General features: G+C 37.1%; 1 protein-coding gene across 1 annotated transcript in view; it reads right to left on the bottom strand.

The window, feature by feature from the left end:
- The window catches only part of PLCB1 (phospholipase C beta 1), a 625,151-nt gene that overhangs the window by 129,523 nt on the left and 481,971 nt on the right, over positions 1-13,657 (bottom strand). The window contains exons 5-7 of the mRNA XM_079944642.1: positions 8,463-8,542; positions 6,621-6,674; positions 5,443-5,518 (exon numbers count right to left, since the gene is read on the bottom strand). Coding sequence (XP_079800768.1) covers positions 5,443-5,518; positions 6,621-6,674; positions 8,463-8,542 — 210 coding nt within the window. The remainder of the gene's footprint in view (positions 1-5,442; positions 5,519-6,620; positions 6,675-8,462; positions 8,543-13,657) is intronic.

The following is a 13,657-nucleotide window of genomic DNA, read 5'->3' as shown; positions in this document are numbered from 1 at the left end:
TCCCACAGAACATCAGATTCAACTAAAGCCATTTGCTTTAGTTGAACATAATTTCATAGAGCAATATGCTTTACTAAAACTCTAACCATGTTTACTTACCAGCTATGAATTAGAACTTCCTATTAGAGAGGACATATTGATGAAATAAGCTGAATAAATACAGTATTATTTTTATTACCAGTTGGATGTTAGCACATAGAAAATGGACAGCATTTCAATACAGCTTCATTTTTCTCTTGCCCAACTTGACTGATGAAGATACCCTTTAGGGTCAGTGGGTGAAAATGGGAGAAAATATATTTTGGAGAAAAAAGTTAAAATGTGCACCACTGAAAACTCAAGTGAAAGAGTATGGGGGAGATACTTAGGGAAAAGCTACAGGCAATTACCAATTCTGTATATTTTAAATAAGGCTGAAATTCACAAAGGTCATTCACCTATTTTCTTTTCCTGGACCTCATGATTTGGTGAAGTGGATAGAATAGATTCATTGTCCTGTTTAAGCAAGAGGAAACTTAAAGTCCAATACCCTTAAGATTGTACCCAAAGTTCAAATACTCTTCTGTGAACCCTTCCTTACCAAACCAGGTAGAGATGACACATTCTCTTTTTGTGTCCATAATCCACCTTTATATACTTTCCTTCAAGGATCCATCACACAATTTTTCCTTTATTTTTTATATTTCTGATGATCTACTAGACTGCGTGTTTTAGAGCAAAGTGACTATCTCTTATTTAATTCCTTTGTGTCCCAAGAATGATGCCTGGCATATAATATGCACCTAATCAATGTCTGTTGGGTGAACCTGGGTATGGGACAAGACCTTAGGTCTTCTGTCTCGTAGTCCAGGACTTGGTTCACCACATCATGGCTCCAATACAAAACAGATGGTCAGTGATTATTTGTTGCCATTGTTATCCAAACTTTTTGAGGGAGAACTAAGAAGACCAATACAGTCAGAATCAGGCCCATTTATTCCAGAAACTACAAAGAATTTCCATACTTTAAAAACATAGTTGCTTCAATTCCATGCTTGTTTACAAAGAATCTCAAAAGAGAAAAGATTAAACAAAAAACTTGAGATAGTACTGGTGGCATTTACATTTCCAGATTCCAAAGACCAGGTTATGACATATCCACATGCCAAATTGAAAATAAAAAAAGAGAAAAAACTCATATATATATATGCATATGTAAAAATACTCAGAGGATAATAGGAATTAATATTTATTGAGCACTTACTGTATGTCAAGCATATAATTCTATGAGCTTTACTTAAATGTTTTCAGTTAATCCCATGTCAACTCTATGAGGTTGGCATGGTTAGGGACCCCTTTTACAGATACATACACTGAAGAGATGGGAGCTTACAAAACTTGTCTAAGGCAACAAATTGGGGGGGGGGGCGGTTGCTATGTCTTGAAGTAAGGTCGCTTGATTCCTCAACTCACACTGCGATCCAGAAAACTAAATTGCATATCAGTTTTTGGATACTGTTTGTATTTTCTTCTTTATACATTTGTAGATTTAAAAAACAATTCTATAATGAACAGGTACTTAACATTCAGAAATGTTATTCAAAAACATATTAATTTAATTCAGTGGACTTTAATGAATAAGGAGTCCACATACAGATTTTATCTTCACAAATCAATGAATTATTTTCCGGTAAATTCAGGATTTCAACCTATTTTCAGTATTTTTGTCCTAAAGTTATAAATCAAAAGTTGAGACAGCCAGAGAGTACACAAAATAATTACAAGTAAACTACTGATAATGAACTGAATACATAATGTGGTTCTAAAATGGAATTGTGATATTAGTGATTTTAAGAATCACAGCTGAATGAATAACTATAATTTCTAATTTACATTCTGGGTATAAGGCATAGGAGAAAGGCAACCTATTACAGTTATCCTGGGAGAAGTTCTTTTGTAAATTTTGTTCATAGTATTCTTTAGTAAAATTTATGGAATTCTTTAAATCCAGAATAATCGCTGTTTTCTTTGGTATTACATGTATGTTGATAACTATAGTAAGCTTTATTTTATAAAAAAATATGGATTTATTCTTATCTTCTTCATTAAAAGATCAGTGCTATGCCAAGACTATAATATGATTTCAAATGTCAGTGATCTTTTTTTTCAAGTTAATAAAGCCTTAAATCAAAGGGAATTTGGTGCAAACACACTATTTTCTGTTCTCAGAAAGTTTGTGAGTAAAGTAGTAGTTTTCTGAATATGGAAAAGTCTTCAAACCTCTCACTGGAAAATACGTTTGGATTATTAAAGAAGACAGTAATTACTTTGTCTCTTTTTTTAGATACAGTACTACTTTTTAACAATTAAGGTAACTTTACGAAGCATTTGAAATCTCTAAAGGAGTACCCTTTAAGGAATGTGCTATTTCAATGGATCATGTTGGTCAGGATACAAGTTCAAGTGCATTAATTATCCCTAACAATGTGCACAAAGATAATGTTTAAAAAATCTCAACAGGATATCCACAGTATTTCTGGTAATGTGTCTATTTACAGAACACAATTAAATCTAGTTTGAACAACCACTGGCTATATAAGGCTCCCAGATATGTACTACCGTCTACCATTTACGTAACCTTTTCTTCTGTGGAGTGTTTAAAACACCTCTTTCAGTATATCTTTGCTAATTAGTGGATATTTTCTAGGGCCACTGTTCTGTAGATATGAACTTACAACAAGGATTTAAAATATAGTCAGTTCAAGGAAGCATTTATTTCCTAGCTCTGAAACTGACTTTGTTTTTTAGATCTTTTTACAGCATTGTAATTTTACGAGTCCTCCAACTAAAGTATACTTTACTGTGAATAATGAGCTTTCAAAACTTTATGATGGAAGTTGATTATATTTTTAAAAAGTCTCCAATCTGTTTTCAGAAAATTGTCATAACATTTAATTTACTAAAGATAAATATTTTTTTCAATTTAAACATAACTCCTGTTATTTGAAACTCATTTTCCTTTAAAAATGTCTCCAGTTGACATTGGATTGAAAGTGTGAACCTATAATAGACATAGTGGATTGTAAAAACTCAATCTGCATTTATCGACTGAATTGTCAGAATCCAATTGTTTAGAAAATTGCTATTTACAGAGAATTGATTGATGGATTTGATTTTCTATTCAGCTTCATTTTTCTATTCCTTCTTTCCCTTAGCTAGTTTTATAGTAATAAGTTAACATTTTTGATTTTTTTTTTTCACAAGATGTTATCCAGTAAAGGTCAATTCAGGAGCAACTGCAGAGGAAAAAAATTCTTTGCATGTCTTTCTAAATTCATGTCTCACACTTTCTTTTCATGCTTAAATGCAGTGGTCTTTTTTCAGTTACTCAAACCAGTAAATTTTTTCCAGCCTCAGAGTTTTGCACACATTGTTTTCTTTTTCTGGAATGAACTTCCCTTATTTTCAGTGGCAGTGCTCCATTCCTTTTGTTCATGGCATTCCCCCCCAATTTACACACATCAGTCAAAGTGTTTGACTAGCACCTCCAGAGAGTATATGGTCCTTGAATCCTGGGACTGGAACTTCATTTTGCTCACTACCATATTCTCAGTGATAGAGGGCACATAGTAAGAGCTCAAGCGATATCTGTCAAGTCTGAACGGATAAAGAAGATGTGGTACATATATACATAATGGAACACTACTCAGCCATAAAAAAGAACAAAACAATGCCATTTGCAGCAACATGGATGGACTTAAGATTATCATACTAAGTGAAGTAAGTCAGAAATAGAAAAACAAATACCATATGATATCACTTATATGTGGAATCTAAAATATGACACAAATGAACTTATGTATGAAACAGACTCAGAGACATAGAAAACAAACTATGGTTACCAAAGAGGAAAGGTGGTGGGGGAGGGATGGACTGAGAGTTTGGAATTAGCAGATGCAAACTACAATATTATATATAGGATAAATAAGCAACAAGGTCCTACTGTATAGCACAGGGAACTATATTCAATATCCTGTGATAAATCATAATGAAAAAAATATGAAAAAGAATGTATATATATACACATATATATACATATATATATATAACTGAATCACTTTGCTGTACAACAGAAATTAACACATTGTGAGTCAACTGTATTTCAATTAAAAAAAAGAAAAAAAATAAGTCAAATAAAAAAATATTTGTTGAGTCAAGGACAAGACCTTAATAGTTATATCTTTCCTGCTCTAAAGCATCAAATGAAAGAGCAATAATAAACAAGTTTGATCATTTTCTTTTGCTTTATTAAAGTGAAGGTTAAATGTTTGGGGGCCTTTCCACAGCTCTGCCCAGTGTTTGCAGCAACAGCAGCTTTTTCCACAAATAGCAAGAAACTGATAGCGGAGAGTGACTTTTGTTTTCTTTTCTGTAACCGACCAAAGTCGTTAATAAACTTCATTTTTCTGAAAAATATTCACAAGAATTGGCTGATGTAACTGATGCAACAGCTCTCAATACTTTTCATAACTTAACCATACATTTAAGAATGGCTTCTCAACTTCATTCAGTGCAACTTCAACACTGCCAGCATGTTTCAAGAGACTCAAAGGTTCTTCTTTGGGTATAAGTGTTATTCTTGCTTACTTGTTGCTTAGATACTGGGATAAAAATAATTCATAATAGAAAGGAGTATTCTGCATATAGCACAAGGAAAAGGTTTTATGCAACAGACACAGCTATCCCAGAAACAACGATAATTAGAGCCAGGTATGTAGAAATGCATTGAAATGAAGGCGAATTACTTTATTTTAAGTGGTTAACGTATATTAAGTGCCTCAAATGTATTGGGAGAAAAAAAAAAAAGCATCTTACAAGCTTATCCTCTCATCTACTTGACTACCATAGGAGCAAAGTAGGCAATTTTCAAACTGTTTTGATCCTGTACTCCTCTTGCAAAAGCCTTTTGAGAACCACCATGCAATGTACATAAATATATTTATTTATAAAATGTACTACCATTCTAATTGCTTATTAACTTAAAAATATTAGCCCTAGACATTTAAAAAGGGGGATAAGATGAAATTAATATTTTAAAATACTACTAATCATAATCTATAATCATTAGCTAATATCTCAACGGACATCAAGAAAGGATTTATAATTAATAAGAAGCTTAAATTCTTAGTAATGTTAATATTTTTTGACCAGTACTTTTTTTGTATTAATTGGTTATTTATTTATTTTTTTCAACTTGCAAAGGGTCTTTCTTATTGAAAATGTTGGAGTTATGGGAGTGAAAGAAACTAATACAGTGACCCCGTATATTGTACATATTAACAAATAAGTCCTATGTACTTCTTAGTTTTAAAAATGTTTGGATAATAGTGGGGCAAGATATATTTTAGTATGATTATTCAGGGCTATTTAGCAGTGCTAGTTTTAGGAAGGCAACATGCTCACCCTTGAAGATGGAAGACTACAAGCCTCTAAAGCAGTTTCAACTCGCTTCCGGTCTGCTGAGAACAAGCGGTATATGCTGTGAAGTGAAAGCACACCACGTGAGAGATGCTTAAAAGGCATTTGGATCACACTTGTTGATGATGCCAGCTGAAACATTCCATTCAATCAAACCTCCTTATAATTCATCTTTAGAGAATTAAAAGATACTGATTGTTCTAGCATCAGCATAGGTGTTCTGGAAGTTCTATGTGTGTGCTTTTTAAAATCAAAGTGCCTAAAATAAAATCAATATTTTGAGACAATGGCGATGACCCAGTTAAAAAACATGGCACTAAATAGCCTCTGGTATTGTATTAAGCATTAAAATCAACATCCTTGACAACTCTGTCTCCTTGCTGCTACTCACTGCTCTAAAGGTGTACGTTGCTAATATTATTAATAATAAACAATTAATTAATAGTATTATTATTAATAATGTAACATTTTTATGAGCAGAAGCCCACTGGCAGCTAGTAAGTCAAAGGTTAAAGGCTTTTGACTGAACATGGTCTAGAGATGTGCTTTTGTTGGTCAGTAATTTGGGTTTAAAAAATATAACTTAAGTACTGAACAATTTAATATAACAATTTGGATTTATGGGTTCTATTGAAACATTAGAAAATCTAGCGTCCAGAGCCCACCAGTCCCACAGGGAATATGGTGGAGTTGAGTTGTCCTTGTCTCCTTGAGACGGGGTTTCACTCTTCAGTTTTCCTTCCTGTTCCTGGCCTGCTTCATCATGCATGTTCCCTGCCTGGCTTCTGTTGACATTTGAGTTTGCAACCCCTGCTTCAAGGCTAGTGTCATCTTGGAAGAAAGAGGCATTGTGGTCGCCCAGTTTCCATTCCTAGAATAGATCTGAGTCTCAGATGGTCTTTTAGGTTTAACAGCAAGGGTCCCCCATCCCCTCCACCCCCTTCCTGCTTTGGTGTTTCTTGAGAATGATGCCACAGGAAGCGGGGAGGCCCAGGAAATCTCTATGAGAAAACCAGCTGCACTGATGTGCATATGGAGTGTGTGGGAGGACAGGGTTACCACACATTTCCATGCTCCTACTTGGACCAAAACAGAGCCATGGCACGGATTCACATCTTTGAGGGGAAAAAAAAAGAATAATGGGAAATGCTCATGAAGCTTACTTTTTGAGAGGAATGCGTCCTTCTGGAGTGACTTGCAGCTTAAGTTTAGTATAGCTGTTGGAGAAGCAGAAAACAAGTGTTTAGTTTTTTTTAAAGCTTTTTATTGAAGAATAAAATGCACAGAAAAGGGCTCCTGCATATGTACAGTTCGCTGAATTTTCACCAATCGTCCAAGTTTCTGCAATCAGCACCCAGATCAAGAAAAAGAATATTATCACCTTAGTAGCATCCCAGAAGCCCGTCATGCCCCCTTCCAGGGCTTATCCCAAAAGTGGGAACCACTATCCTGACTTTAAACAACTCAGATTATTTTTGCCCTTTACATAATGGAATCACGTTCTTTTGTGTCTGGCTTCTTTCACTCAATATTATGCTTTTGAGATCCATCCATATTTTTGCTTTTCATTGTAGATCTTTCACTCTCGTTGCTGTATGGTATTCTATTGTGTGAATATACAACTACATTTTTCTCTTCCACTGCTTCTGGACATGTGGATAGAGAGAAGGGGCAGGAGAGCTTACAAACTCTGCTGATGGGTGTGTAAACTGAGACCACCAGCTGCTCATGCTATGACACAACAATCCTATACCTAGGTGTAGATGCAACAGAAATGCTTACAGTGTGTTCATCAAAAGGCATTTTCTAGAATGTCCATAGCAGTTATTCATAGGGAGATGCCTATTTGAAATGGACATTTGCAATAGATATTATTAGCCAGCTAGATGTTTTACGAGCTATAACATGCTATGTTTCAGGTAAAACATCTTATCTCTCTCTGTGTCACCTTCCACCAACATTGTGTGGCACAACAGATGTTCCAGAAATGTCTGTTAGATGAAGAATGGTAAGATCAAAGACAATTTTTAAAAAATGAGGAATAAACGAAGAGGGAAGGGGGAAGCACATAGGAAAGGTCTTGAAGGTGACAAAGTAAGGAGATGAGATGATGACATGAAAGAGCATTTAAGTGAAGACCTGTGAGTACTGACTAACAGTAAAAGGATTTCTTAGAAGAGTATGAAAGAACTGTGGTCTGGAGTCTTTGGTCTGGAATGATGGGTATGCCTTACAGAAGAAGAGGGAAGAAAGTTATTAAATAAAATAGAGGACCACCTAGTAATGTTTCCACTTGCGGTTTTCATTTCAAGGCTTCCCAAAATCCTGGATACTCACTGTTTCCAAACTGAACACAACCAGCTTTCCTAGCTGCTCATCTGGCAGAAATCATTATTTTCCTTGGTCAAATAAATTTCAGGAAGACTGTAATTTGAGAGCCACTGGGTAATCCTGATTTGCTTTCTTTCCTTTTCCTTTTCATTCTGCTCTTTCCTCTACATCTTCTTTCTCTTTTCTTACTAACATTTGCTGTGATTGTCTATAAGGACAGGAGTCAGGACATCAGCCTGTTGATTTAAGTAGCATCTATCAGAGATCTTAGACTCGAGAGAATTGAGTCCCATATGTTGTTCATTCTCTTCCTCAGATTAATAATTGATACAACACAGGCAGATATAGGGCTGAAGACTCCCTGAGAGGAATAATTTTTGGTACTGAGCACAGCTGCCAGGATTTAGAAGTATCTGCTTACTGTGTGTCAAAGGCATTGACGTTCAGGCGAGCTCAGCGTAACCCTGATGTGTGGCTCAGAGGAAAGAACGATCTTTCTTGGAAGTCTTCCAGTTTGAAACGGTGGACGTATCAGTTCTCTAACAAGTGCCAGAGGGAAATTTATGTTTATCAATGTGAGAAGCCAGTGCAGCATAAACAAAAGACTCACAAAGGAGAAAGGAAACTGATTCAAATGAAGCAGCACCCTTAGCAATAAAATTAGAGCTACTTACGCTTTTTCCAGAAATGCATCCCTAGACATGTTTTGGGCCAGCAGGTTCGTTGCCAGACTGAAAACTTCATTTGTCCATTCCTGAAAAATGTAAATCACACTTGCATTAGCTTAACTACTGTACAGTCATTAGACGCATGTTTTTAGCTAGGCTATTAGGAAGACAAATTAGCTCAATTTGTATGCCTAAGGGTTTTGGGTTTTTTTCCTGTTTTTATCCTGTAAAAATGACATAATTAAATTCAAATCCCTGAGCGATTACTCCTTTCCTAAGGAAATATTCTTTACCCATAAACAAATTTTATCTGCTTTTTAAAATCCCTACAGATAGAGACCTGGTATGTTGCCTTTAATAAGCAAGTATATATTATTCCTTTCCTTGCATTATAAACAGATAAAGAGTTTAAAATAATTATCTTTTCAACACATCTGCAAATAAGATCTTCCTATTTTACTACTCAAGTCAAAGCAGCTATACCAGGAACTCTTTAAATGTTAATTACAGTTCTAGAAGTTCTCTAAACTAGGTGCAGTCACAATGTCATACAATATCCAGTACTGTCTCTCCCCTGGCCCCCACCCCCGAGCTGAGTCCATTCCTTACTGCTGACCTAATCTCAATCCCTACCTCACACCATTCACCACTGATCTCTCTTGGCTTCCAAGAAAATGGGAAAGAACAAATCTACAAAAAAAACAGTTGAAGTTCCATTCTGGGTGATGATTTTGAACACACAATTAACATTCTGGGCTGAAAAAAAATAAGAGAAGATGACATAAGAGCTAAGTAATGTAATCATCTGATGTAGTTGACTTGGCTCCCTCCTCAATGAAATCATGTTTTTTAGTTCAACAGCTTTTCCACCTAGTTTTGTTATTTCTGCTATAGCTTTGTTGGTCTTTTGTGTTTTGCCTCCTGATTTAAGGCCCTGATAATATGCCATCATGTAATACTGTAACATCTGAGGTAGAACTTGGGGTATAGAGTCATGGGAGAGGGAAGAGGGCACTCTAAGCAGTGTTTTTTGTTTGTTTAGGTGTTTGTTTTACTTTAAAATATTGAGTTTATTTTAAAAATCAGCACAGTAAAAACTGTCACACAAATTAAAGACCTTTAATTTCCCTTGAAGTCTTTTAAATTCTGAGGTTATATAAAATTAAGCAGGAAAACATTCACATTAAATGCAAATCAATTTTGCACAAATAAGTGTGATCAAGCAGCTTACATTATCACCTGAAATATTTGGACTTTAGAGAAAAATCCCAGATGACAACACTCTATGTGCTATAAGAAGATTTACATTATTCTGTTGGGTATGTTTTAGCGGCAGGACTTAGCGGGAATGGGGAGTAGCCTAAAAGGAATTGGAAGAAAGAGGGGAAGTTGCAACAAAAAAACGTAGAGCTGGGGTGAGAGTATGGAGAGCATTTAATGTCTGTTCAGTTTTCTGGAATTTGGCAAAAAAATATAATATCACTGAAGGCCTTTCTTTTAGGGTGAAGGTAACGAGAGCCAGGGCTAGATGGTAGGTTAAGGAGGTTATCTGGCAGCCAAATGCTGGGTGGATTTGAGGCTGAGAAACCAGATGGGGGAACTCAATTAGGAAGCTGTCACAGTCCAGGTGAGATGTAGTGAGGCTTTGGAGTCTATGGACTGTTGGTGGAGGGCTTGGGGAAGATAGCACAGAAGAGCTGTCAGTGAAACAAACTTGATGGACACACAGAAAAGCTTTGGAATAACTTTTTAACAGCTTTAAAATAAAATGTCCTCAAAATAGATTATTTTAAACTAAGAGTAATAACTACTGGCACTGATTTTCGAAATATGTTTCTGGTATAATATTTTCCAGGCTAGGGGTAGAACTTTAGACTTTTCTGGCTCCATGGCAACCTTATGCTTTGGTAAAAGTATTTATAATTGGAGGCAATGTACCATTTTGTATGTTTACTGGGGGCCAATTCCACAACAGAAATAGGTACAGAGAAGGTATTATGAAGAGCTGGGGAGATTTAATTGGGTCTGACCTTTTAGGTTGAAAGATAAGACCTCTATTACATCTAGTCCAGCAGAAATATAATGTGAACTACACATATAATTTTAAATTTCCAGTAGCTACTTTAAAAAAAGTAGAAATAGGTGAAACAAATGTAATAATATATTTTATTTAAGCCAATATTTCAAACATATTATTAGCCATGTAATCAATATAAAAATTATTGAGCTATTATATAATTCTTTTTATGTGCTTAGTCTTTGAAAGAGGTGTGCATTTTGCAAATTAAGAGCCTGTCTTAATTTGCACTGGCAGCCTTTCAAGTGCTCAACAGCCACACATAGCTGGGAGCTGTGGCTGCAGCATGGGTCAGGGCAGGTCTTCTAGATCCTTCGCTCCTTCTATGGGTCCTTTATAAAGCCAGCTGAAGAATTGCATCATCACCACCTTCACTGCACAGCCACAGCTGTTTCAGAAAGTAAGGCATAATTTATTTTACCACATTCTCAGAATGTGAGCATCTAAATTTCCAAGTGTGGAATTCCTAGAATCCATGGACTTCCTGCAGCCTTTTGAGATATGCAGAAAATCTGACCCAGGCTGAATCAAAATTCAAGGTCTAAAGCAGTAACCAAACCAACTTGAGAAATAACTCAATCCTTGGTGGGGTACTGGTCTGAGTCTATATTACACTGAGCTAGAACAGCATGTGTCTTACTTTGAGTTCCCTAGAAGCAGACCCTGAGACAAGAATTTATGAGAAATGGGTTTATTACAAAGTGTTCCCTGGCAACATTATAAGGGAGTGAGCAGGACTGGAAAGCGTAGAAGGCAGAAAGTTGAGATACCAAGCAAACTCCGCAGATGGTAATTTTCGCTTAATCTTTCCCTGTGTAGACCACTACTGAAACTTGAGTTTTCTGATGAGCAGAAAAGGAGCTGGAGTATGGTGATCCCTGTGCCTGTTAGTCTTGGGTCAGGGCTTGCTGGAGGGGATGGAAATCCCCAGGCACTTCCTGCTTTCCTTGATAGTATGCAAAGGGGGTTCCAGCATCCAGAGGGTGCATACAACAAAGAGACATGGGTGCTGGCTGTTGGAAGTGAAAGCCCACCCCATCGAGGTGCTGTATATGAAAATGGTGAATGAATTGGAGGGGATATGGGTAGAGCACTGTTAGAGTCGGATGGATAACAAATTTCAGGACTTTTGGGTACCAGAAGTAGCTACATTGTGTAAATAGGGGATGTGCAACCAAAGTGTTGGAGAAATTGGTTCACATACGTTCTAGAGCAGGGCTTCTCAAACTTTCATGTGCATACAAATCACTGCAGGTCTTGTTAAAATGCAGATGCTGATGCAGATGCTGGGAAGGGGGTGGCAGAGAATCTGTATCCCAAGTGAGGGCTATGTCAGATGATGCTATGAGTAGCAAGAGGACTTACAGCACTGACGGAAAGCTTGATAGAAATGGAGGACTGTAAGCTCCACACCAGATCTGACTCAAAATCTGCATTTTTTCCAAGAAACCTTTATATATTTTATGCATGTTTAAGTGTACTGCTGGGCCGGGGCAGAACTTTAAGCATTATTCTAAGCTTTGTCTACTTGCTTCCCAAGCAAATAAAGAAATAGTTTGGTCATTTGTTTTAGAATAATCAAAAAGCCCTTACAGCTGTATTAAGAACAACATGGCTAAGAGATGTGGCCAGAGCAGCTTAAAGCAGCCTCAGCCTCAGCTCATTATGAGATTATGACATATGCTTTGCTGCAGGGTAGACGGCTCCCAACCTGGCAGTGCTCTCATAAATCCAGCACTGGGCCCTAGTTAGTATGGCATTGGAAGAACAGCTTCTTATTTAATCTGGAGTATTTGTTTTTCTACTTTCAGAGGCAAAGTTCTGATGATTGCTACTAAGCTTGGTTCAGCCCCTGCTATGTAAACCCTGAAGCTTCTTAAGTGACATTTTCTGCCTTAGGATCGATCTCTTCTTGTGATGGGATTACAGAGACCTGAACTAGAGAAGATGGATCTAAAGATCAACTTCTGTGGGATTTCACCTGGAGTTTAAATGCACATGTTCGTATCTTCCATTGCAAGATGATTTCTGCAATTCCCTCACCCCGGCGTCGTTACTGAGATCCCAGTCTTTTTTTTTTTTTTTTTTTTTTTTTTGCGGTACGCGGGCCTCTCACTGTTGTGGCCTCTCCCGTTGCGGAGCACAGGCTCCAGACGCGCAGTCTCAGCGGCCACGGCTCACGGGCCCAGCCGCTCCGCAGCATGTGGGATCTTCCCGGACCGGGACACGAACCCGTGCTCCCCGCATCGGCAGGTAGATTCTCAACCACTGCGCCACCAGGGAAGCCCGAGATCCCAGTCTTGACACCATTAAGTTTTCCTAACATGTCACAAAGTTAATGTACTTTTATTTCTAAAGTTATTTAAGTTCTGTCATTCTTGCCACAGGATTTATGTGTTTGCTTAATACTACGCACAATTATTTTACAAGTTTCAGTTACTCTCATAGGTATTGTTTGAGTTTTTACTAGGTACTGAGCTAAATTCTTTGCATCCAACAACTTAATTAATTCTTACAGTAATTCTCTAGGAGGCAGGTACTGTTATTAGCCTCATTTTACAGATGAGGATTCAAAGTTTCAAAGCACTTATAAAATTTATTTATATCCTCAGAGTTAATAAGATCACAGTTTGGGGTTAGATAACTGATTTCTTGGGCTCCAAAACCTGTACTCTTAGATACTGTGCTTTCTGTCATTTTGTCCTAGAACATTTTAAGATGGCTGCTACATACAGTTCAAAAAGATAAAAATGATAAATAAATCCACTTAACTATGCTGTGTTTAAAACACTGACTTAGCACTTACTATGGGCTACGCACTGTTCTAAGCATTTTGTAAGTAATTAACTTTTTTTTTTTTTTTTTTTTTTTTTGTGGTACGCGGGCCTCTCACTGTTGTGGCCTCTCCCATTGCAGAGCACAGGCTCCGGACGTGCAGGCTCAGCGGCCATGGCTCACGGGCCCAGCCGCTCCGCGGCATGTGGGATCTTCCCGGACCGGGGCACGAACCCGCGTCCCCTGCATCGGCAGGCGGACTCCCAACCACTGCGCCACCAGGGAAGCCCAGTAATTAACGTTTTAATACTCACAACAACCCTATGAGATGTACTCTGTTATTACCACC

Source organism: Stenella coeruleoalba, assembly GCF_951394435.1.
Source record: "Stenella coeruleoalba genome assembly, chromosome: 15".
Taxonomy (NCBI): Eukaryota; Metazoa; Chordata; class Mammalia; order Artiodactyla; family Delphinidae; genus Stenella; species Stenella coeruleoalba.
Note: the sequence above shows the minus strand (reverse complement) of the source record. Positions and strands in the feature narration are given on the sequence as shown.